Here is a 25,418-nt window from a genome sequence, read left to right as displayed (position 1 = left end):
TAATCATTATTATTGTTGTTATTATCTAGTCCAATCCTCTGGCTCTGGACAGTCTTCCTCCCTCATAGCTCTCTGTTCCAGTGCCTTGGTGAAGGCCGTGGAGCTTGCCGGCATCCCTCCCTTGACCACGGGGACCACCCATTATAGAGTGGAGGCATCCAGCCCAGTCCTCTGGCTCCAAGCAGACTTCCTCCACCAAGGCATCAAGACAGAGAGCTCATGAGGAAGGCCCTGGAGCATACTGGCGTCTCCCCCTCCCACTGTAGAGTGAAGACATCTAGTCCAGTTTCCTTGGGAAAAAGGGAGAGAGCGTCTCTCCCCGTTTGCCAAGATCGTCAGGAAAAGAGGGGCAGTTCTTGAATCCTCACTTTGCAGGGCTCTAGGCATTTCCAACTCATAGACATGGCGAGCTAATCCGGGACGTAAGTGCCAAGATACAGCATTCTAAATCTCACTCGGGCGTTTAAAGGTTCGATGGTGTTTTGGGTTCGTTGTCCCAAAGCTCCAGGGCACGTGCCGTGTTTGAAATGGCCCGTGCGTGGGTTGTGTTTGGTCTAGGTGTACTCCCCCTGGCAGCAGCAGGCCGGCTCAGGACCCTCTCTTAAAGCGATCCAGGAAGACGGATTATCGGCGGAACAAAAAAGATTGTAAGTTGCTGCGATTCCTACGAACTGGGCCCCAGCTCTGATTCTTCTACCTGCTTAGGGCCGCGCATTTTGTAACTGGGGCCCAAATATCCGGTCCAGCAAGAACCGGCTGTAGTGTTTAAGCCTTGTGACTTCTCGGGGCTACCGGGTTGGGCTTCCCCAGCCTCCTGGGGAGAAGGAGGAGGAGGAGGAGGAGAGCATGGGAACGGAGAATCTGGGGAAGCTAGCTCTCACATCGTGTACCTCTCCTTGGAATAGTGGATAGAGCCCGGGCCTGGGAGTCAGAAGGACCTGGATTCTAATCCCGGCTCCGCCACCTGTCTGCTGTGTGACCTTGCGCAAGTCACTTCTGTTCTCTGGACCTCATTTCCCTCATCTGTCAAATGGGAAATGAGACTGTGAGCCTTATGTGGGACAGGGACTGTATCTAGTCTGATGAAGTTGGATCTACCCCAGCGCTTAGAACAGTACTTGGCCCATAGGAAGCGCTTAACAGGTACCCTAATTATTATTATTGTTCCCAAGGACATCAGCGAGTCTGCTGATGAACAGGCTCTCGGGCTTCCTACTCCTTTTTCCACTGGTGATTTCCGTCTGGTGAAATGGCCACCCTGGAATCACCCTCCTCCCCACCCCCACACTTCGCACGTGATTGCACACATCACAGCTAATCACAATGTTTTTGTTATTCCAGACACTCCAATATGCAGCAGCTATTTACCGCCTGGGCCTACCCTGTCGGAGAAAGATGGAATCAACTGAAACTCATATCGGCTAATCTCCCCACGCTGGACAGGTGAGCTCCTGCCCGGAGGGGCTTTTCCCATCCCTCCGCTCAGCTTGTCGGGGGAAAGGAAGAATGGCAATAGTATTTATTAAGCGCTTACAGCGTACTAGACCCCCGTGAGGAAATAACACAGATGAGAGTTAGAGACGGTCCCTGGCCTAAAACCGGGTTCCGAAATGGAGGTCTGTGGGCCTGGACGGTTCCAAATCTGGACCCAACTGAAATCGGCACCTCCTGCACACGGACCTGTACCCCGGAAGGCCGGCTGGGCAGGAGCGTGGAAAGGTCGATCTGTACAGTCACTGCAAATGGGGAGTGTTGTTCTCAGCAGCCTCTGAGGCTGACAAGCCTAATCCCTTTGGACGAGTCAACTCTTTGGAAAGTTAGAAAGCGAACCCCAGTTTGGTTTCCGAGAATCGTAACGTTTGCCTTTCAGGCCAAGGTCCCGCGTCACTTAGTTTGGAGATGGATTGAGAAGCCACTGTCCATATGCAGCGAACTCTCGGTTATCCGTATCAAGGAAGGGAATCGATCGATCGCTCGGTCCGTGGTATTTAGTGAGTGCCTACTGGGTGCAGGGTATAGTACTGAGTGCTTGGGGGAGTCCAATACGACAGAGTTGGTAGTCACGTTCCCTTTCCTTAAGGAGCTTCCAGTCTAGAGAAGAATGCTCAAGGCCGATGGAAAACGTTTTGGGGGACCAAGATTTGAGATGAGGGATCTGGGAAGCTCACTTGGGCAGTAAAGGGCCAGTATCCAAATAGATTTGCTTGTCTCTATCCTAGCGCTTAGTACGGCGCCTAGTTCATAATAGTAATAATCATGGTATTTGTGCCAAAAACTGTACTAAGCGCTGGAGTGGTTACAAGCAAATCCTGTTGGACACAGTCCCTGTCCCACATGGGGCTCACAGTTTCAATCCTCATTTTACAAATGAGGTCACTGAGGCCCAGAGAAGTGAAGTGACATGCCCGAGGTCACCAGCAGACAAATGGCAGAGCTGGGATTAGAACCTGTGACCTTCTGACTCCCAGGTCCTTGTTCTATCACTAGGCCATGCCCTTAATAAATGCCATTAAAAACATAAAAAGTACTGTGAAGTCTCCTCCTCAAGACTGTAAGATCATTACTTTCAGGGAACGCGCCAGCTAATTCTCCTGTACGGTTCTCTCCCGAGCGCATAGACCAGTGGTCTGAACATTGTAGGTACTCAGTAAATATCACTGATTGATTGAGGTCATCGGAGCCCACAGGGGGGTTTTCTTTTCCGACTTGTCCGGGAAATCTAGAGAGGGGAAGTTCTCACCAAGGCAAGCGGAATGAGGGAGTTGGGCTAACGCGAACCAATTTGCGTCGTCTTGGAGGTGGGAAGGTAATAGCACCGCGTTGTTTTGTTTTGTTTGTCCTTCAAGATTTCTCCGGCACTTTGCCGTCAGCAGCGTGAGTCCCGAGCCAGTAATGAGAACTCATCTTCCCGTGGTCTTGCAGCAGCAGTCGGAACTCCTCCCCGCTCACCGAGACGCGGACGACAAGGTAAAAGAGTCCAACCGGGAGTCCGGGAGTCGGAATAAAGGGAGAGGGCGGGGCGGGGAGAGCCATCGCTTTCCAGTCCTCGGGTTTTCCTTTGTGTGGAACAAAGGGAGCCGAGACAGAGAGCCTCTTTCGATACGGCCGCGATCGGACACCGGCACCGCCAGGCTGGCTCCCGCCTCCCCCGGCCCTGGGATACGTGAGAGGGAGCGAGGCTAGGGAGTTACACAACCGTAGGAGGTTATACAACGCTTACATAATCCTGGGCTGATGGTTCCTTGTCTTCCCCTCCTCCGAGGGGCCTTTCGGCTCCCTCCCCCTCCGCTGGTCAGCCCGGGGAAGAGCTGCATTTGGGGGAGCGGTGGGTTCGGCTGGGGCTTCCCCGGACTTTAGGTCGCTCTGAGGCCCAGCCCCCTCCAACCCCTTACCTAGAGCCTCCTGCCCCCACCCCACCCTCGACGAAATCTCCTCGCTCCCGGGGAAGGCGAGGGATCCTCTCGGGAGAGGTGGGAGTGGGTAGCCGGGCCCCAGCCGGAGAGCGGAGAACGGGACGAGTCGACCAGGGGCAGGAGAAGCAGCGTGGCATATTGGGTAGATCACAAGCCTGGGAGCCAGAAGGACCTGGGTTCTAATCCCGACTCTGCCGCTTGTCTGCTGTGGGACCCTGGGCAAGTCACTTGACTTCTCTGGGCCTTTAAGAGTGGGGCTTTAAGAGTGTGAGCCCAGCGGGGGACAGGGACTGTGTCCGACCTGATTAACTTGTATTTATCCCAGTGCTTAGAACAGTGCTTGGCACATGGTAAGCACTCGGCAAGTACCGTCGTCATCATCATCATCGCCAGCCTTCTCTCTGCTGGCGAAGAATGGGCTTATTCATTTTATTTTATTTTATTCTATGGTATTTTTAAAGCACTTATTATGTACAAGGCACTGTACTGAGCTCTGAGACAGATGCAAGCTGATCAGGATGGACGCAGTCCATGTCCCACGTGGGGGCTCACCATCCCAATCCCCATTTTACAGATGAGGGAACTGAGGCCCGGAGAAGTGAAGTGACTGGCCCAAGGTCACACAGCAAACAAGCGGCCAAGCTGGCACTAGAACCCAGGTCTTCCCAACTCCCAGGCCTGCTGCGTTCTATCCATTAGACCACGCTACCACCCCCACCTTCTGGCTGTGACCTCAGCCCCACCCCCTCCACCAGCCATCTCTCTGTTGGAAAAAACTGGAAAGTGTGTTGCCGGGGGGGATTATTCGCTTTTCCAGACACTCGGCTGGGGCAAGGCAGGAAGAATAAATGAAAGTTCAGTCCCTTCAGATGCTTGCCCGGGGCCCCGCTTGGACTCGGCGCGGGCTCACACGGCAGACCGAGGACTTGTCCGTCCTCAGAACCTCCTCCGGTTGCCTTAGGACCGATCCGACTGGACAATTGTGTCTCCACCGTGTAGGTGACCATCAGCGTCCTCACCGGCCTCCCGGGGTGCCACGCCAGTGACCTCTGCACGTTCCTGGTGTCTTTCCACAAGGAAGAAGGGAGGTTGGTCCGGGGCAGATTTCCCATTCGGTTGGGGTCGCGGGTGGGCATTTCTGCCAGTGGGCCAGGCTCCTGGGGGAGGGAGCACTAGGGTGAGGACAGTTTCCCTCTTAGACCGTGAGCTCGTTGTGGGCAAGAATGTGTCTGTTGTCATATTGTCCTCTCCCAAGCCCTCAGTACAGTGTTTTGCACACAGTAAGCACTCAATAAATATGATTGAATGAATTAATGAATGAATGGTAGCACTCCTCAGTCAATCAGTCAAAGGCATTTATTGAGTGCTTACTGTGTGCAGAGCACTGTACTAAACACCTAGGAGAGTACCCTGCAAAAAGTTGGTAGACGCATTCCCTGCCCTGAGCTCAGAGTCTAGAGGGAGAGGCAGGTATTCATCTAAATCAATAAATTCTGGGTATGGACATAAGTGCTGTTGGGCTGGGAGGGGGATGAATAAAGGGAGCAAATTGGGGTGATGCAGAAGGGAGTGGAGAAAGAGGAAATGATAATAATAATAATTATGGTACTTGAGGGCTTAGTCAGGAAAGGTCTCTTAGAGGAGGTGGGCCTTCAATAAGGCTATGAAGGGGGAGGAGGGGGAGAGTTATTGTCTGTCAGATGTTAAGAGGGAGAACCTTCCAAGCCAGAGGCAGGATGAGGGCGAGAGATCGGTGGCGAGATGGATGAGATCGAGGGGCAGTGAGTAGGTGGGCATTAGAGGAGCCAAGTGTGCCATCTGGGTTGTAGGAGGAGAGCAGCGAGGTGAGGAAGGAATGATTGAGAGGGATCCCAGTCTGAGGCTGGGTCAGTCAATCAGCGGCATTTATCGAGCGCTCGCTGTGTGCAGAGCACTGGACTGAGCGCTTGAAGGACGGTGGGCCGCAACGGATGCCGAGCAGCTTCGGCAAGGAGGCTCCGAAGGCTGAGCCCCAGGTGGCCGCTCAGAAACGAGACCAGATGAACTGTTTGGGCTCCGTGGCATCAGTCTGGAAGGGCAGCTGAGAGGTGGGCTGGGCGCTGGGAGTCTGGACCAGCCCAGAGTCCTAGAAAGGGCCCACCCCTCCCCGGCCTGCCGAGTGCCAATGCTTCCCAGACCGATCCCCGCCCCTCGCCACCACAGCAGGGGAGTTCTGAGCTCAGGACCCTGGCACTCGCCCCTCTGGCCCCTACCCCGATGGGCACCGGCCCATTCAGGGAGTTGCCCAGTCTCAGACTGCAAAGCCCGTCCCGCCGACGCTCCGTTGGAGTCCTCCCGTCGGCACACCTCTGGGCCCCGGGCGCCACCGACCCCGCCGGACGCCGTGCCACTGGGGTTTAAAGCGGAGTCTCCTTCCTCCTCCCTCCGAGGCCCGTTGGAGGCGGCGGCTCTGCCGGCTGCCAGAGGGAGGGGTTTGAGCTGTCGGGGTGGAGCGGCGTGGGGCGAGAGGTTGGGGAAAGGATCCAGCGTGCCGCCCCATCCCCCCGGGGCCTTCCGTTGGCGATGGCAGGTGGATGATCTACCGGCAGACCATGGACAGCTCGGAGTGCTTCGGCGCCGCCCACTTCCAGCGCTACCTGACCAGCGCCCTGGAGGCCCAGCGGAACTGCGGAGTGCGCCAGGCCGCCTACGCCTGCAGGAAGACCAGGCTCCTCGTGGTCTTGCAAGGGTAAGAGGCCGCCGGTGCCACATTCCACTGCCCGGCAAAGCGGCGGGGGCCGTGGCGTCCCCAGCGGCTCCCGGCCGGACGGGATGATCGGGCAATTGGTGGTGTTTGTTGAGCGCTTACTCTGTGCAGAGCACTGGACTCGTCGTTTGGAAGAGGACAGTACGACCACCTGTTGAGCTCGTATCCTTGTGAGCCCCACGTGGGACAACCTGATCACCTTGTATCCTCCCACCAGTGCTTAGAACAGTGCTTTGCACATAGTAAGCACTTGACAGATACCGTCATTATTATTATCATTATCACCCCAGCGCTTAGAACAGGGCTTGACACATAATAAGGGCTTAACAAATGCCATCATTAATTAGAAGGCACCTTCCCCAAGCGGCCTGGCATAGTGGCTGGAGCACAGGGCGGGGAGTCAGAAGGTCTTGGGTTCTAATCCCCGCTCCACCACTTGTCTGTTGCACGACCTTGGCCAAGTGACTTTACTGCTCTGGGCCTCAGTTACCTCATCTGGAAAATGAGCATTGAGACCGTGAGCCCCAGGTGGGATAGGGACTGGGTCCATCCTGATTTGCTTGTGTCTACCCCAGTGCTTAGTACAGTGCCCGGCACACAGTCATAACGCTAAACAAATACCTTTGTTATCAGTTATTATTAATGAGCTTACAGTCTAGACGGGGAGGTGGACATTAGCGTCATTTATAATATATAATGTAACGGTGTGTACATAAGCGCTCTGGGGTTGGGGCTGGGGCGAATATCAAGTGTCCAGAGGTCACAGATCTAAGCGGAATAGACACAGAATGGGGAGTGAGCCGGGGAGAAGGGGGCTCAGTCGGGGAAGGCTTCTTGGGGAAGATGTGACTTTAATAGGCGGCAAGCTCGTCTCTAGACTGTAAGCTTGCTGTGGGCAGGAAATGTGTCTGAGCCAGTCTTCAGGTGAGTTCTCAGCTGAGGAGAGAGCCGAGGAAGCACCGCCTTCTGGGAAAACAGCCGTGCTTCCACATTCGTCTCACCCTCTGACTCGGGGCCAATTTCTCCTCCTCGGTGTCCCAAGCCCGGAGGATTGGATTTCCATCCTGGGATGGAACACTCACCACCCTGGCCGAGCCCCAGGGCCTGGTATTGTGCAGTTTTTAATTGAATTAACACAAATTGCCACCCAATTTGATTACCCGCCTGGCTGGCGAATTCGAAACCAGGGAGGGGCCACCTCCGGTGGGGGACCGGCCCCAGGAGGCGATGGCTTGGGGGCTCTGGGGCCTTCCTTTCTGCTCCAGCTGTGCACTTTTTTTCAAAAAATGGTATTCGTTAAGCACTATGTGCCAGGCCCTGTCCTAAACCCTGGGGTAGATCCAAGCTAATCAGGTTGGACACAGTCCGTTTCCCCGTGGGGTTCACAGTCTTCATCCCCATCATGAGGGAACTGAGGCCCGGAGAAGTGAAATGGCTTGCCCAAGGCCACACAGCCCACAGGTGATGGAGCCGGGGTTAGAACCCCGGTCATTCTGACTTCCAGGCCCAGGAGGCTGTATCCACTATCCGCCTCCCGCCCCAACCTGGACTCCGGCCAGACTCGTACCCCCCAGTCCCAGGCCCGGAAACCAAGCCCCGACCCTGAGCCCCACCCCCCACCCCCCGGGCGGTTGAGGGGGGGCAGCAGCCCGGCCTGTCCCTGAGAGGCAAAGCTCCCATTGGCCGGGGTCGGGTAGGGCGTGGGCCCCCCGGGAGGGCCAGGCCCTGGCCCCGGCCCAACCCGGCATGCCTCAGCCACACGTTGGAGGACAGAATGTTTCTCTGGGCACAAAGGCTGCCCGCCAGCATCCCGTCCCGCCCTCCTCTCTCTTCGGTGACCAAAGGGTCACGCAACGCTGGAAATGTTGGCCAAGTCCAGGCAGCCGGGCGGGGTTCCCTCGGTCCCCGGTCCCTCGGGGAAGGGCCATTGTGTGGAAATGACCGCACACGCAGGCTTCCTTTAAGGCTTTCATCGGCGGGGCCGTATTGTTCGGGAGCGAGGCCGCCGTCTGGTGTAACCCGGTTCGTCTTGCGAGCCGCTCTGGGCCCCGGGGGGGAGGACCTGGGCCCACCAAAGCAGAGGCCTCTAGGTTTTCAGGCCGCTGGCCCGGGCTTTGATTCCGGTTGAAAGAGTGAAATTCCAGTCCAACCCCCAGAGCTCCAGCCTCGAGCGCTTCCCACGGCTGGGGCTGGGCCACCGCGTCCCCCGGAGCTGCGTTGGCATTCCTCTCGTTTCAGTGGCGCGGACTCCTGTCCGCACCCCCAGCCCCCCTCCATTTGCCACGGAGTCAGCGTGACTGGGCTCGCCCGTTCCCAGGGGCCGGTGGGAAAAGATGGGGGGGGGCGGGGGGGTGGAGGCCGAGGGCCTGAGGACGCCGTCTCCTACTTGCTCAGTCGGAGAAGATGGCTGTCGGGGGACTGGGCTCCTTGGCGGCTGAGGGAGGCCTGCCCCCTCACTTCTATGGGGGGCCTCCCCGCTTCGGAGGCTTCTGGGTCTCCCGGCTCCTCAGAGGGGGGTGGGCTGGGTTCTGGCCCCGGTTAACTTCCCCCTCCCCTCAGGACAGAAGCACCTTCTCCCCATCAGAGGGCAGGTAACAATAATTATTGTTTTATTTGTTAAGTATTTATCATGTGCCAGGCATTATACTAAGTTCTGGGGTAGATAAAAGCAAATCCAGTTGGCCAGAGTCGCCGTCCCCCATGGGGCTCACAGTCATCATCCCCGTTATACAGATGGGGGAACCGAGGCCCAGAGAAGTGAAGTGACTTGCCCAAGGTCATACAGCAGACGGATAGCAGAGCTGAGATTAGAACCCGCTCCTCCAAACCCGCTCCTCAAAACCCTCCAGTGGTTGCCCATCCACCTACATATCAAACATAGAGAAGCAGCGTGGCTCAGCGGAAAGAGCCCGGGCTTGGGGGTCAGAGGTCATGAGTTCGAATCCCGCCTCTGCCACGTGGCACCTGTGTGACCGCGGGCAAGTCACTTAACTTCTCTGTGCCTCAGTGACCGCATCTGTAAAATGGGGATTAACTGTGAGCCTCACGTGGGACAACCTGATTACCCTGTAACCTACCCCAGCGCTTGGAACAGTGCTCTGCACAAAGTAAGCGCTTAACAAATACCAACATTATGATATCAAACAAAAACTCCTCACCATTGGCTTTAAAGCACTCCATCACCTCGCCCCCCTCGTACCACACCTCCATTCTCTCCTTCCACGTCCCAGCCCGCGCACTCCGCTCCTCTGCCGCTAACCTTCCCACTGGGCCTCCTCCTCTCCTGTCCCGCCATCGACCCCTGGCCCACGTCCCACCTCTGGCCTGGAATGCCCTCCCTTCTCTAATCTGTCAATAACTCTCCCCCAGTCAAAGCTTTATTGAAGGCACATCTCTTCCTGGAGGCCTTCCCAGACTAAGCCCCGCTTTCCTCATCTCCCACTCCCTTCTGCCTCACCCTGACTCGCCCCTTTTGCTCTTCCCCCCTCCCAGCCCCACGGCAATCGTGTCCATGTCTGCCATTCAATTTATGTGTATTGATGTCTGCCTCCCCCACGCTAGACTCTAAGCTAGTGGTGGGCAGGGAATGTCGCTGTTTATTGTTATACCGTACTCTCCCGAGCGCTTAGTTCAGTGCTCTGCTCAGTAAATATAATTGAATGAGTGAATGAACCCGGGTCCTTCTGACTCCCTGGCTCTATCCACTAGGCCACACTGTTGAGAGGCCCGTTGTTGTCTGGCTCCAGCCGGTGCAGGGGGTCTCATGTAGTTGTTACTAACCCGCTTCCCCGGCCTGCCTCGGTGGGACCCTTAAGAACAGGGGGGATGGGGCACGGGGCCTTTTACTGGGCTGGGGAATAACGTAGCTCAGGCTGGGACAGGAGTCCTAAGATGCAAGCCACAAACAAGGCGCGGGGCAGAGTGGACCCCCCTTCCAGACTCTGACATGTTGGCCGGGAGGGGACCCCGGGATGGACAGGCCGGCTTAACCTCCGGCGTGTCCTCCCTAACGGGGCACAGCAGTACCGGGGAAAACGGAGCTGTTGCCCATTCTGGACCCGATAAAGATGGATACCTGGGAGTCAAACGGGCTTGCCAGTGGATGCCAAGCCACTTCAGGCCCTGAGGCTGAAGGTGAATTTCAGGGCCACGGCCAAGATGTCACCCGCCACGTGTCTGCCGTAAGAACTTGGGCAAGTCGCTTCCCTTCCCGGGGCCTCACTTCCCTCATCCGTAAAATGGGGATTGAGACTGTGAGCCCCAAGTGGGACAGGGACTGAATCCAACCTGATTAGGTTGCATCTACCCCAGAGCTTAGAACAGGGCCTGGCACATAGTAAGTGCTTAAGAATTACCACGTGAGCTCGTCGTGGGCAGGGAATGTGTCTGTTTATTGTTCTATTGTCCTCTCCCAAGTGCTCAGTACAGTGCTTTGCACACGGTAAGCTCTCAATAAATACGAGTGAATGAATGAATGAATGAACCTTTATCATTATTATTATTAATAAGTGTTTCCCAACCAAGCCGGAAGGTCTTTTCCCATCCTTTTCATCGGCCCTATGTTTCTCAGACCATCCCTCGGGCCCTGCTGTCGACCGAGGCCAGCCTGTGAGCGAGGAGTGGATCTGCGGTATTCATTCTTACTTATTGAGCGCTTACAGCATGCCGAGCACTGAACTAAACGCTTGGGAAAGTTCAGTACAACAATAAACGGACACATTCCCTGCCCGCGACGAGCTACCGTTACGCTAGGTTTCCACGGGCCGCCGCTGACTTTCCTTCCTGCCGCTCTCGTTCCCCCCCAGCTACACCGACCCTATCGACGTGGTCCAGGCGCTCCAGACCCATCCGGACCCAGACGTCAAAGCCACCTTCATCATCGGCAACATCACCGCCTGCGTGGAGCCCCTCAGCTGCTACATGGAGCACAGGTACTGCCCAACCGCAAGCAGGGAGGGTCTCAGAGCCCCCCAAGAAACTAAGGAAGGGGACTACCCACCTCCACACCCCAGCAGAGTTTAAACCCCCCTCCGCCTGGGGAGAGCCTGCGAGGGTCCTGGGGGCCCTTCTAGTAATAATAATTGTGGTATTTGTTAAGCGCTTACTATATGCCAGGTACTCTCCCAAGTGCTGGAGGTGGGGATATAAGCAGATCAGGTTGGACACAGTCCCTGCCCCACATGGGGCTCACCGTCTTAATCCCCATTTTACAGATGAGGTAACTGATGCACAGAGAAGGGAACTGACTTGCCCCAGGTCACAGAGCAGACAAGTGGCGGAGCCGGGATTAGGAACCATGTCCTTCTGAATCCCAGGCCCGGGCTCTGTCCGCTATACTGTCCGCTCCTGCAGTGGGGCCTAGTGGAAAGAGCCACGGACCTGGGAGTCAAATGTCCGTCACCTGCCTGGCACCCTGGGAAGGTCACTCAACCCTTTGGTGCCTCAGTTTCCTCGTCTGTAAAATGGAGATGAACCATCATCATCATTGTGGTATTTGTTAAGCGCTGACTATATGCCAGGCACCGTACTAAGTAAGCGCTGGGATGGAGACAAGCAAATCGGGTTGGACACAGTGCCTGGTCCATGTGGGGCTCCCAGTCTCTATCCCCATTTTACAGATGAGGGAACTGAGGCCCAGAGAAGTGAAGTGACTTGCCCAAGGCGACACAGTAGACATGTGGTGAACCCTACTCAGCAGCCCCCCACCCCCTGAGCCGCCAGCCGGTGGCCGAGAAGTAGATGGAAATGGGGAATTGGGCTCCTCCTGTCCATGCTGCCCATGAGAAGCAGCAGAATGTAGTGGATAGAGCTCTAGGTCTGGAAGTCGGAAGGTCGTGGGTTCTAATCCCGGCTCTGCCTCTTGTCTGCCCTGTGACCTTGGGCGAGTCACTTCACTTCTCTGGGCCTCAGTTACCTCAACTGTAAAATGGGGACTGAGGCATGCTGCCCATGAGAAGCAGCATGATGTAGTGGGTAGAGCACAGATCTGGGAGCCGGACGGTTATGGGTTCTAATCGTGGCTCCACCACTTTTCAGCTGGGTAACCTTGGGTAAGTCACTTGACTTCTCTGGGCTTCACTTCCCCCATCTGGAAAATGGAGATTGAGAACGTGAGCCCTACGTGGGACAGGGACTGTGCCCGAGCTCATTTACCTGTATCCACCCCAGTGTTTAGTACAGTGCCCGGCACATAGTACGCGCTTAACAAATACCACAATTATTAGTATTGTTATCCAGTCCCCACCCCGGGAGCAGGGCCAGAGGCGGGAGAGATCCTCGCGGGATAGATTGGGTTTCTCGGGTGTTCTGAACGTGGCAGAGGAACATGAGCCCTCCCGCCAGGGTCCCCAAGCTCAGCGGGAACGTTGGCCGGAAAGGGAAATGCCACACTGTCTTTGAGATGCTTCAAGCGGGGAAAGGAAAGGAAAACAACCGAAAGAACAAGGGCTGTCCAGAGTACGTCTCGTCTTCCCTACGTCCTCTGGCTTGGGGCTCCAGCCTACCGTTTATCCTTGACCCTATTTTCCAGGGCGGGAGGCCTGGGCAGGTGTAAGAGGGTTGAACTGTTTCAGGAATAGGGGGGTCCTACCAGGCGCAGGTTCCCCACCCCCCGCGACCAGCTCTTCCCTTTAGTCCCGAGGGACTGGACGATTTCCTCCTAACGGTTGCCAAAGTCAGGCCGAGCACGGAGAATGGGTGAAGAGGGAGAGGATGGAAAAGTCGGAGGAAGCAGTGGAGGGAAGAGGAGATCTTTTTTAAGTGTCCAATCATGCCGGGCCAAGGGGGGCTGTGTCAGCACTGAGATAGGAAAGAAACATTCGGACTGTGAGCCCCATTAAGACTGTGAGCTCCGTGTGGGACGGGGACTTTGTCCGACCTGATAAGCTTGTATCTGCTCCATAATTTTTAATATTTTTATTCTGCATCCTCCTTTGTCTTGTATCATCTGTGCCATTTCTCCCTTCCTTCGACATGGATCAGTCAGTCTTGGAGCGCTTCCTGTGTGCAGAATAATGTACCAAGAGCTTGGAAGAGGACAATATAACAAAATTCATTCGTTCAATCATATTTACTGAGCACTTACTGTGTGCAGACCACTGTACTAAGTGCTGGGGACAGTTCGGTAGAACAGTATAACAGATGCCTTCCCTGCCTACAACAAGCTTTCAGTCTAGAGGGATAGCCAAGAGTTAATTAATTAATTAATGTTGGTATTTGTTAAGCGCTTACTATGTGCCGAGCACTGTTCTAAGCGCTGGGGTAGACACAGGGGAATCAGGTTGTCCCACGTGGGGCTCACAGCCTTCATCCCCATTTTACAGATGAGGTAACTGAGGTACCGAGAAGTGAAGTGACTTGCCCACAGTCACACAGCTGGCAAGTGGCCGAGCCGGGATTCAAACCCATGACCTCTGACTCCAAAGCCCGTGCTCTTTCCACTGAGCCACGCTGCTTCTCTAAGTAGTTCTCTAAGAGTTGGCTGTAGACTCTGGCTTCTGTCTCCGTCTCCGAAATAATTGACGTGGGACTTGTGCCTGAAAGGCGAACATTCCGATTCTTGGAAACCAAACTGTGGTTCGCTCTCCAGAGGGATTAGGCTCGACGGCCTCAGGGGCTGCCGAGAACAGCACTCCCCAGCCGGAGTGACGGCACAGATCGACTTCTAGACCGTAAGCTCCCTGTGGGTAGGGAATGGGTCCGTTTATTGTTGTATTGGCCTCTCCCACGTGCTTAGTACAGTGCTCTGCACACAGTAAGCGCTCAATAAATGCAGTTGAATGAATGAATGACCTTCTCATGCCCCGGCCCAGGTGGCCTTTTGGGGTGCAGGTCCGTGCGCAGGAGGCCCCGATTTCAGTGGGAATCCTCCAGGCCCATTGACCCTATTTAGGATCCCATTTGGGGCCCGAGTCCTTCAGTCGTATTTGTTGAGTGCTTACTGTGTGCAGAGCACTGTGCTCGGCACTTGGGAAAGTACACTAGGACAATACTCAGACACATTCCCTGCCCACAAAGAGTTTGCAGTCTACAGCAGGGATTGCAAGCCCCTTGGAGTGGGGCCAGGGCCCGGGTCCAATTCTCACCTGGGGATTTCTTCCCGGCAAATAAATGCTATTCTTCTTACTACTATTTTAGACATTTCCCTGGAAATGGTTAAAAGACATTGTCCAACTCTGCTGGACACAAAGCTAAACAGTCCATTAATTAATGATATTCATTGAGTGCTTACTGTGTGCAGAGCACTGGACTAAGCGCTTGGGAGAGTCCAATACAACAGAATTAGGAGCCACATTCCCTGCCCGTAACGAGCTTACAGTCGAGGGGGACAGTCTGTAGCCTTTCAACCGATCAGTGATATTCACTGAGGGCTTGCTAATAATAATAATTGTGCTATTCGTTAAGCGCTTACTACGTGCCAAGCACTGTTCTAAGCACGAGGGTAGGTACAGAGGAGTAGAGGGTAGATATGATTGGAGAAGCAGCGTGGCTCGGTGGAAAGAGCACGGGCTTTGGAGTCAGAGGTCATGGGTTCGAATCCCAGCTCGGCCACTTGTCAGCTGTGTGACTGTGGGCAAGTCACTTAACTTCTCTGCGCCTCAGTTACCTCATCTGTAAAATGGGGATTAAGACTGTGAGCCCCACGTGGGACCACCTGATTCCCCCGTGTCTACCCCAGCGCTTAGAACAGTGCTCTGCACACAGTAAGCGCTTAACAAATACCAACATTATTAGATACATGGTAATCAGGTTGGGAACAGTCCCTGTCCCACATGAGGCTCACAGTCTTGATCTCTGTTTTACGGATGAGGGAACTGAGTCACAGACCATTTAAGTGACTTGCCAAAGTTACACAGCAGACGAGTGGGAGAGCCGGATTTAGAATCCAGGTCCTCCGACTCCCAGGCCCGTGCTCTTTCCCCTAGGTCATGCTGCTTCTCACTAGGCCGTGCTGCTTCTAATTACTTACTGTGTGCAGCGAACTGTACTAAGCACTTGGGAGAGAACAATCCAACAGAATTAGCAGACGCTTTCCCTGCCCATACCGAGCTTACGGTCTAGAGGGGGGCAGAAGAAGAATGCCAGCTGTTGAAGCGGGGGCATTTCAAAGTTAAAATAACACGAGCCGCTCCATGACGGAAGGAAGCCGGTTTACCCGGGCCCACGGCAGGAGCCGAGTCACCCGAGGCTACCGCAGTAATAATAATGATCATAACTGTGGTATTCGTTAAGCGTTTACTATGTGACAGGCACTGTAGTAGGGTCTGGAGTGGATACAAGTGTTAGTACAATCACTCATCCTATCCCAACTGGATTACTGAATCAGCCTCCGTTTTGACCTCCCAACCTCCTGCCTCTCTCCACTTCAGTCCATATTTCACTCTGCTGCCCGGATTATCTTTCTACAGAAACGTTCTGGGCATGTCACCATATCACCTGCCTCCTCCGAACTCTCCAGTGGTTGCCTATCGACCTCCGTATCAAACAGAAACTCCTCACCATTGGTGTTAAAGCATTCCATCACCTGGCCCCCTCCTACCTCACCTCGCTTCTCTCTTACAACCCAGCCTGAACACTTCCCTCCTCTGGTGCTAACCTTCTCACTGTGGCCCGTTCTCACTTGTCTTGCCTCTGACCCCTGGCCCACGTCCTACCTCTAGCCTGGAACGCCCTCCCTCCTCATATCCTCCAAACAATCACTCTTCCCCCCTCCAAAGCCCAAATGAGGCCTTCCCAGACTAAGCCCCCCTTTTCCTCAGCTCCCCTTTCCTTGTGTCACTTCGACTCACTGCCTTTACTCTCCATCCCTCCCCCGCCACACAGCACTTGTTTACTTGTTTTAATATCTGTCTCCCCCCTTCTAGACTGTAAGCCTGTTGTGGGCAGGGATTGTCTCTGTTGCTGAATTGTACTTTCCAATTGCTTAGCACAGTGCTCTGCATACAGTAATAATAATAATGTTGGTATTTGTGAAGCTCTTACTATATGCAGGGCGCCGTTCTAAGCGCTGGGGTAGTTAGAGGGTAACCAGGTTGTCCCACGTGAGGCTCACAGTCTTAATCCCCATTTTACAGATGAGGTAACTGAGGCCCAGAGAAGTGAAGTGACTTGCCCACAGTCACACAGCTGACAAGTGGCGGAGCCGGGATTCAAACCCAAGACCTCTGACTCCCAAGCCCGTGCTCTTTCCACTCAGCCACGCTGCTTCTCTCTCAGTGCTCAGTAAACACGATTGAGTGAATGAATACAAGCAAATAGAGTTGGACACAATCCCTGTCCCACATGGAGCTCACTGTCTTCATTCCCATTTCACAGATGACAGAACTAAGGCCCAGAGAAATGAAGTGAGTTGCACAAAGTCACACAGCAGACGAGCGGCAGAGCCGGGATTAGAACCCAGGTCCTTTTGACTCCCCGGTCCGGGCTCTATCCAGTAGGCCGCGCTGGTTCTCGTGTGCTTGCCGTGTGCCTTGCCCTGTACTAAGCACTGGGGTAGATATAGATAATCAGGTTGGACACAGTCCGTGTCCCAGATGGGGTTTCACAGTATTGATCCCCATTTTACAGATGAGTTAACTGAGATCCAGAGAAGTGAAGTGGCTTGCCCCAGGTCCCACAGGAGACAAGTTGCAGAGCCGAGATTAGAAACCAGGTCCTTCTGACTCCCAGGCTCAGGCTTTATCCACCCAGGCTACACTGCTGCACGTTGCTTTGCTGCGGAAAGAAAAGCCAGGAAGTAGAAAAAAGCCCCAGGGGTCTCCGAGTGGGATCAAGAGGTCTGTACCGACCCTGCGGAAGGCAAGAGGCATCTTTATTATTATTATTATTATTATTATCCGCACCCTCAGTCATGGAAAGGCTCATTTTCCATTTAGATATAATAGTAAATACAATATTTATTACGTGCTCGCTATGTGCCACGCACTCTACTAAGCACTGGGGTGGAAACAAGCAAATCGGGTCGGACACAGTCTCTGTCCTCTGAGGGGCTCACAGTCTCTATCCCCATTTCACAGATGAGGTCACTGAGGCACAGACTTGCTCATGGACACGCAGTAGGCAAGTGGTAGAGCCACGATTAGAACACTTGACCTTCTGCCTCCCGGGCCGGGCTCTATCCACTGCACCCTGCTGCTTCTGGGAGCGGCGTGGGGCACGGGTCCTGAGAGCCCTCGGCCCGGTGGTGGGAGGAAGGGGGCCTGGCCGGAGCCCCAGGCCCAGCCCTCGGTGGTTTCCCGGCTGGACAGTGGCTCCCGGCTCCCGCTGGCCGGCCTGGCCGCTTGTACCGGGAAGCGTGAGGCCCGTTTCTATCCAGAGGGAAGAAGAAGGTGGCAGAGGTGCCACCTCCTCTGCCCGGTAAACAGCAAGACAGGCCGGGCACGCTCCCTCTGCCTACTGGGATCCCCAGAGTCTCCGGAAGGTAGACCGACGGCAGCACCCCACTTGTTTGGAAGAGTGGGGTGAAGAGGGGCGGGGGAGGAGCTCCTGGGACCAGGACACATAGCATTCTGGATTTCCCCTTCCCCCTCCACTTCCTTATTATTGGTGCTGCTGAGAACTCCCTTTCACTAAACTGGCACTGGGGCTGATTCATCTTCCTCTCAGGTACAGAGAGTCCCAGGGGGCCAGGCTAGAGGAGAAGCGGGGAGGATTTTGCTGGAGGCCCCCCACCTTCTCCTCCCTGGCCCCCAAGGCTGAGTAGCTTAAGTAGTTAGACAGTTGGGGGTCTCGAACCTGGCTGTTGGGTCTCCCACCCGGCTCTCTCCACCTGATCCTCCCCACTCACCGTCCGCCTGTGAACCGGGGGGCTTTAGGCTGGTAAGGTATTTGTAGTGTTTGTTAAGTATCTACTCTTTGCCAGGCACTGTATTAAGTCCTGGGTGGATACAAGCAAACCGGGTTGGACGCAGTCCCTGTCCCATGTGGGGTTCACGGTCTCGATCCCTTTTGACGGATGAGGGAACCGAGGCCCAGAGAAGTGAAGTGACTTGCCCAAAGCCACACAGCAGACCGGGGCAGAGCCGGCATTAGAGCCTGGTCTGCGTTTGGGAGGGAAGGGGTCGCGGCACTACCTCTCACGTGTCTCCCCTCCCCCTTTGGCCCTCCCGACCGCCACGCAGAGACAGCTGTCCTGACTGAACCCGTCAGCCCAGCGACTAAGCTGGTCCTAACCCCAGCGTGAATGAAGCAGCTCTCTTTTTTTTTCCTCTCTCTTTTCTCCTTTCCAGATTTCTCTTTCCTAAATTCCTCGATCAATGTTCACAAGGTAAGCGGAGCGCTTCTTTTCCTTCCTACTGCCCCCAGATCACCTCCAGGACCCTGGGTGGGGAAAAGCCCCTCACTCCTAGGTTCTCTCTCCTCCTCCGGGGCCACCCCCACCCTCCGGCCTGTGATCCACAGAACTGAGTCCGGGGACAGAGGAGTACGTGGGGCTTACATTTCCAGGATAGCACAGGAGTGTCAGCTGGCCCTGAGATCAGGGGGGCCTGCAGTGGGGGTCCTCCAGAGGGGGCAGACGGGCGGTGGCCCCCAGACCTGCTCCTCCTTCATCCCCTTCCTCGCCGCGGCTCCAATGGAGGCCCCTGCAAAACCCAGTGCCTCCCAACCACCACCACCACCACCCTGGCCGAGCAGGAGGCGAGGCGGCTTCGAGCGGGCTCACCGGTGGGGGGGCCGCAGCCCCTGGAATGGCTTTCCAGATCACTGGGATGTTGATGAAATAACCATTGTTGCCGGGAGATGCGCCAGGGCAGGCTTCCGGAGCCGGCCCGGCCAGCAGGAATCCAGAAGAAGCAAAAACAAATAGCCGGATTCAAAACCACGCCACCCCGCCGAGCCCCTCGCCAGCACCCGGCCCCGAACAAACGAACAGACGCACGCAGCCACGGAGACCCAGCCAGCCGCCCTAGGCCTCAGGCGGACCTCGAATCAAACGGAGATAACGAGGTCAAGGCCAGGGAGGAGGGAATTGTGGTTTTAAGCATCGGGGTGATTTTTAGAGCCTCTCTGCCAGACTCCCACCCCCTTGAAAGGGATGAAAGCAGTCAGTTCTGCTCAGCGTGATTCTGCCCAGTGCTCGGACACTTCTTCATCCGGTGGGGACAGGAGGTCGCCTCAAAAGCCCGCCCTCAAAGCCCCAGAGCCCGGCAGTTCCGGTAGGAGAGCGAGGTTGGATCCGTGTTCCAGTGGGTCAACGGATCACACCCAGGACCGCCTCTACCCCGAGTTTACATGAGCTGCCCACCGTCACTCTTCTTGAGTTGCGGCGGCGGCTTCCACCCCCAGAGATCTCCCTGACCCAGTGGCTCACTAGCCTCACTAGCTCACCCTCTTTCGTCCCGCTTTTTGGGTTTTGGTTTTTTTTTGGCAGTGGGGAGAACATGAGTGATCCCAGCTCTGCCGGGGACACTGGTCGAGAGCCACCAGGAAGAGGAAGAGGCGGCAGGCAAGGCCGGCCCTTGGAATGTTGGCACGAGACTCTGGGAACAGAGCAGGAGTGCCGTGACTCTCACTGGACCCAAACCAACAGTAGGAGGACTACTTGGGAAGTTAATGATAAGCGCTTACTATGTGCCAAGCACTGTCCTAAACTCTGCGGCAGATACACGTTAAGCAGATTGAACGCAGTCCACCTTGGGGCGTGCACTCTTAATCTCCACTTTATAGATGAGGGAACAGAGGCCCAGAGAAGAAAAGTGACTTGCCCAAGGTCACGCAGCAGACGTGGCGGGAGCAGAACCCAGGGCCTTCCGATTCCCGGGCCCGGGCTCTATCCACTAGGCCACGTTCACTCCCCGCCCACTACAGGCACGTCTCCCACCTCCCTCTCGCTCCTGGGTGATGGAGGAGTCTGGGTGGAATGGGCAGCTGGGAAATCCTGGCTGCTGAGCCCTCCGACCCTCCAGAGCTGTGACCAAACCAGCTGCCCCACCCCCTGGTCTGTGGCTCGTGCTGATTTCTCCGGTCCACCCAGCCCAGGACTCTGCTGTCCCCAAGCTACCGGGACATTCAGAGGAACTTTAAGATTCAGCGGGACCAAGAAACAGCGGGGTCTAATGGGTAGAGCTCGGGCCTGGGAATCAGTAGGACCTGGGTTCTAATCCCAGCTCCGCCACCGGTCTGCCGGGTGACCTTGGGCAAGGCACTTTACTTCTCTGGGCCCCAGTGACTTCCTAAGGAAAATGGGCATGAAGACTGCCAGCCCCATGTGGGATAAGGATGATTTGCTACTTGATTTGCTTGTATTTTACCCCAGCATTTTGTACGGTGCCCGGCACCTAGTAAGCGCTTAACAAATAGAATTTAAAAACCCCAAAACAACAAAAAGTCTATAAGTCGTCCCCACCCTGTACACCCGCTTCTTCACTCTTCTCTGCCTTCCCCCTAACACCCCGGCCCCCTGAGGTCAGTTTGGGAGAGTGAACGAGAAGAAAACCGTGGCGAGCCAGAGGAAAAGTGACGTCTCCCAAAGGAGCTGACTCGGCCACGTTGACGTGGAACCGGCCGCGCTCACCCCCGTGGGTGGCAGAGGAAGCAGAATCCCAGGATCTTGTTCGGGCGTCGTTAAGGGTGTCCAGCCTGCCCCCGCTCGGCTTCCAGGCTGGCCCGGGGTAATGGATGAAATGGTAGAAACCGCTCGGAGGCTTTGACTCAAACCACAGAGCTCCGCCGAAGGACAGTTCTCTGCCCCTCCACCCGCGCCTGCTGACGGGCACGGTGAGGCCCCGGGCAGAGGCGAGGGCAGACAGGCGGCTGGTTCCAGCGGCCGGGTAATGGACCTGTCGTCCGCGGGGTCGCCAGCCATGCTTGGCTCTGCTTCAACCGGCCATCAGGCCTGGCCCATCTCCCCGTCCCTCCCTCCTCGGCACTCTCCTTTTTTTTTTTAATGGTATTTGTTAAGTGCTTACTATGTGCCAGACCCTGTACTTAGTGCTGGGGGAGATAATAACATTGATGGCATTTGTTAAGTGCTTACTATGTGCCAGGCCCTGTACTTAGTGCTGGGGGAGATAACATTGGTGGTATTTGTTAAGTGCTTACTATGTGCCAGGCACTGTAGTAAGCACTAGGGTAGATGTAAGATAATTAATAATAATAATAATGTTGGTATTTGTTAAGCGCTTACTATGTGCCGAGCACTGTTCTAAGCGCTGGGGTAGATACAGGGTAATCAGGTTGTCCCATGTGAGGCTCACAGTTAATCCCCATTTTACAGATGAGGTAACCGAGGCACAGAGAAGTGAAGTGACTTGCCCACAGGCACACAGCTGACAAGTGGCAGAGCCGGGAGTCAAACCCATGACCTCTGACTCCGAAGCCCAGGCTTTTTCCACTAAGTCACGCTGCTTCTCTTGATTGGACACAGTCCCCGCCCCACATAGGGCTCACACTCTTAATCCCCATTTTACAGATGAGGAAGCTGAGAAAAGTTGTGATGTCACACACAGTAGATAAATGGCGGAGCTGGAATTAGAACCCAGGTCCTTCTGACTCCCAGGCCCTGGCTCTATTCTGCTTCTCTCTCCTCTTTACACCCTGCCTCCATCCCTAGGGCGTGTGGCCGTACCCACCCCGGGCTCCGACAAGATTTCAAACGGTACGGGCTAGTGGAAGGAACGTAGTCCTGGGAGTCGGAGGACCTGGGTTCTGATCCCGCCTCTCCCAAATGCCTGCTGGGTAACCTTGGGCCAGCCACTTAACTTCTCTGTGTCTCAGTACTCCTGTTCTCCCTCCTACTTAGACTTAGAGGCCCATGTGGGGCGGGGACTGTCTCCAAGCTAATTGATTTGTAACTACCCACCACGCTTAGAACAGTACTTGACATATAGTAAGCACTTAACAAATACCATTAAAACTTTTATTAAAAAAGTCCAAAGGGCCCCTCTGGGGGCCATCTGGCCACCACTTCCATAGTCAACGGGAAACCTGAACGTTTTTCCCCCAGTCTTTCTGGGGTTTCAATCTCGGGGGCCCACTTTTTAAAGGTAAGGTGGTCTTAGCAAGTCCTACATCTCCCCCCGCCCCCCCAGCTCTTGCCACCAGTTTTTTTCTGGGCTGGGGCCGGTGTCCCGAACTTTTCTGGTCTCCTTTCTCCTCTGCGAAGTTGGATTGCAGGAGAGGCTCGGGCAGAGAGCGAGCTGAGGGCGGGGAGGTGTCGGAGCCGGTCCGTGGGCCACAGCTGTGTTCCGGTGCCACCGTAACGAGGCCACCGCCTCTCTCCCCGACCCCCCGCCAGCGGTAGTGTCGGGTCAGCGGGGCGCCGAGCTGGAGACCCTTACCCCCCCGCTCGGTAAGGTCGGTAAGCGGGGGCACGGCAGATGCCGCACTAGCCGCTGGCCAAGAGCTCTGCGGGGCGTGGGGTGCTGGAGTGACCTCTCTTGTCAGGACGATGAGCCCTGAGCCGTTCACACCTGGTCCAGACAATGATTGTCCCTGACTTGAAAGCCTTACTGCAGGCACATCACTGCCCAGAGGCCTTCCCTGACTAATTTTCACTGATTTCTATTAACGTCTGTCTCGTATTTATTGAGCGCTAAATGTGTGCAGAACACTGTACTCAACGCTTGGGAGAGTAGGTACGATACAACGATAAGCAGGCACGTGATCATGGGTTCGAATCCCTGCTCTGCCACCTGTCAGCTGTGTGACTGTGGGCGAGTCACTTAACTTCTCTGTGCCTCAGTTCCCTCATCTGTAAAATGGGGATTAAAACTGTGAGCCCCACGTGGGACAACCTGATCACCCTGTATCTCCCCCAGCGCTTAGTACAGTGCTCTGCGCATAGTAAGCGTTTAACAAATACCAACATTCCCTGCCCACAACAAGCTTTCAGTCTAGAGGGAAAGACAGACATTCATATAAATCAATAAATTGCAGCTCTGGATATAAGTGCTGTGGGGAATGTGTGCGCAGGTGAGTGTGGGGTATGTGCATCAAATGTATACAAACTACCTGCCTGCCTCACACACCAATTTCATCCCACAGGCCTGGTCAGCAACGTCGTCTTCACGAGCCACACGCTGGAGCAGAGACACCCGCTCCTTGGGCAGCTCCAGAGCCTCATCCGGGCAGCCAATCCCGCAACGGCGTTCATCCTGGCCGAGAACGGGATAGTGACCAGGTAGCCCCCGGCCGATCCCACTGCCCTTCCCAAAGCAGGCCGCCCCCGAGGCCCCCGAAGCGGGCGCCCGCCACCCCTGAGCCTGCCGTCACGACGCTGGGCTGGCACCACACGGGATCCCATTCCCAGTTTAGGGAGGACCAGCTCATCTTGTGGCGGGTTTTTTGGAAATTGCTTTTTTGAGAAGCAGTGTGCAGGAGAAAGAGCCCGAGCCTGGGAGTCAGAAGGACCTGGGTTCTAATCCCAGCCCCACCACTTGTCTGGCTGGGTGAGCTTGGGCAAGTCACTTTACTTCTCTGGGCCTCAGTTCCCTCATCTGGAAAATGGGGTTTAAGACTGGGAGCCCTGTGAGGGACAGGGACTGTGGCCACCTCAATTAGCTTGCATCTACCCCAGCGCTTAATACAGTGCCTGGCACACGTAGTAAGTACTTAACAAATACCACAATCATTACTCTTATCATCACCTCATCTGTAAAATGGGGATGGAGACTGTGAGCGCTGAGTGGAATATGGACTGCGTCCAACCGGATTAGCCTGTATCTACTCCAGGGTTTAGTACGGTGCCTGGCACATAGTGAGTGCTTAACAAATACGTGTGCATTACCTCCTCCCCCCCCCCCCCCAAAAAAAGAAAACCTTAGTAAGCCCCTAACAAATACCGTAAAAAAATGAAAATGGCACATTTCACAGAGGGCATAAACCGTCGAGTCAGGAATCAAGGTAAATGGGGCAGAGCGCTAGTAAGAGCAGGAGATGCTGTGAGATCGATCAATCAGCGGTATTTTGTTAAGCGCTTACTGTGTGCAGAACACTACTGAGTGCTCGAGAGAGCACAGTACAGCAGAGATGACAGATACGTTCCCGACAAAGAATGATTTTAGGGCAGCCTTTTGGAGCCTGTGTGAACCGTAGGCTCTCCCTCGATGTCTGTTTGGCTGTGATGTTATAGCTCTCCTCCGCACAGCAGGCTCTTAACTGGATTAAAAAGGCAAAGTGCTCTTGTCTGAGGGATTGGACTGCTGATTGCCCCCAGTCAATTATCTGGCTTGGGAACCGTTTTGGTTTTCCATCCGAAAGACCCCTGCAGGCCCCCAGCCCCACCCTCCCAGGGCCGGGCACCGGGACCAACGCGTCACCGTTCAGTGTGTTTCATTAAGAAGCGGCGTGGTTTAGTGGATAGAGCCCAGGCCTGGGAGTCGGAGAATCTGGATTCTAATCGCGCTTCCCCCCCTTGTCTGCTATGTGACTTTGCTCCTCTGTGCCTCAGTTCCCTGATCTGTAAAGTGGGGGTTAAGACTGAGCCCCATGTGGAACAGGGACAGTGCCCCACCTGATTACCATATGTCTACCCCAGCGCTTAGAGCAGTGCTTGGCACGTAATAAGTACTTAACAAATACCACTAGTATTATTATTATTATTCCTGGCCCGCCCCACCCATCCTAACTCAAAGAAGGAATTTCCCCCAGGGACTGAGGCTAATGAATCTCGCTTGTTTTTGTGCTTTCTCTCAGGAACGAAGACGTGGAGCTGATCCTCTCCAAAAACAGCTTTGCGAATCCTCAGATGCTGAGAACCCGCTACTTAATGTTTCCCGGTTGGCAAGTATCACGTTCGAGAGTTGATCCAGGGCCCTTTCCCGAATGAGTACCCAATAAGTCAAACCTGGCCTAGCGATTTCCCAGAGGAGCGGTGTGTGTGTATCGTGTATGTGTGTGTGTTTGGGGGGTGCTGGGGGATCTGCTCCGAGCGCTTGGGCTCAGCTGGGTTTCCCCGGGCCCGGTCGGCCCCGTGACCCCCTCATCCGCCCTCTCAGTGTTCACAGCTCAGACGGAGGCGGTTCAGGGAACAGAGGCCTCTGGCAGATAGTGCTGGAAACGAGTGCCATTCCTCCTCTCGATCGTATCTACCCGGGATCTGCTTTGCGCCGACCGCCGTCCTAACTTCTTGGGAAAGCACAAGGGTGATCATCGAGACACATTCCCTGACCCGCCCAAGGCTCACAGGCTATGTGACTTAGTGGACAGAGAAGGGCCTGGGAATCAGAAGGGCAGGGGTTCTGATCCCCGCTCTGCCGCACGTCTGCCGTGTGGCCCTGGGCAAGTCGCTTCACTTCTCTGGGCCTCATCTGTAAAACGGA

At 55.2% G+C, this 25,418-nt stretch overlaps 1 protein-coding gene across 2 annotated transcripts in view; it reads left to right on the top strand.

Moving 5' to 3' along the window:
* The window catches only part of DNAAF9 (dynein axonemal assembly factor 9), a 141,977-nt gene that overhangs the window by 97,002 nt on the left and 19,557 nt on the right, over window positions 1–25,418 (top strand). For both annotated transcript variants that reach the window (XM_029062703.1, XM_029062702.1), the window contains exons 23-31: window positions 559–647; window positions 1,342–1,443; window positions 2,847–2,967; window positions 4,413–4,501; window positions 5,983–6,141; window positions 10,965–11,090; window positions 18,387–18,424; window positions 23,143–23,278; window positions 24,793–24,879. In XM_029062703.1, coding sequence (XP_028918536.1) covers window positions 559–647; window positions 1,342–1,443; window positions 2,847–2,967; window positions 4,413–4,501; window positions 5,983–6,141; window positions 10,965–11,090; window positions 18,387–18,424; window positions 23,143–23,278; window positions 24,793–24,879 — 947 coding nt within the window. The remainder of the gene's footprint in view (window positions 1–558; window positions 648–1,341; window positions 1,444–2,846; window positions 2,968–4,412; window positions 4,502–5,982; window positions 6,142–10,964; window positions 11,091–18,386; window positions 18,425–23,142; window positions 23,279–24,792; window positions 24,880–25,418) is intronic.

The sequence above is a fragment of the Ornithorhynchus anatinus genome, chromosome 4 (genome assembly GCF_004115215.2).
Source record: "Ornithorhynchus anatinus isolate Pmale09 chromosome 4, mOrnAna1.pri.v4, whole genome shotgun sequence".
Lineage (NCBI taxonomy): Eukaryota > Metazoa > Chordata > Mammalia > Monotremata > Ornithorhynchidae > Ornithorhynchus > Ornithorhynchus anatinus.
Note: the sequence above shows the minus strand (reverse complement) of the source record. Positions and strands in the feature narration are given on the sequence as shown.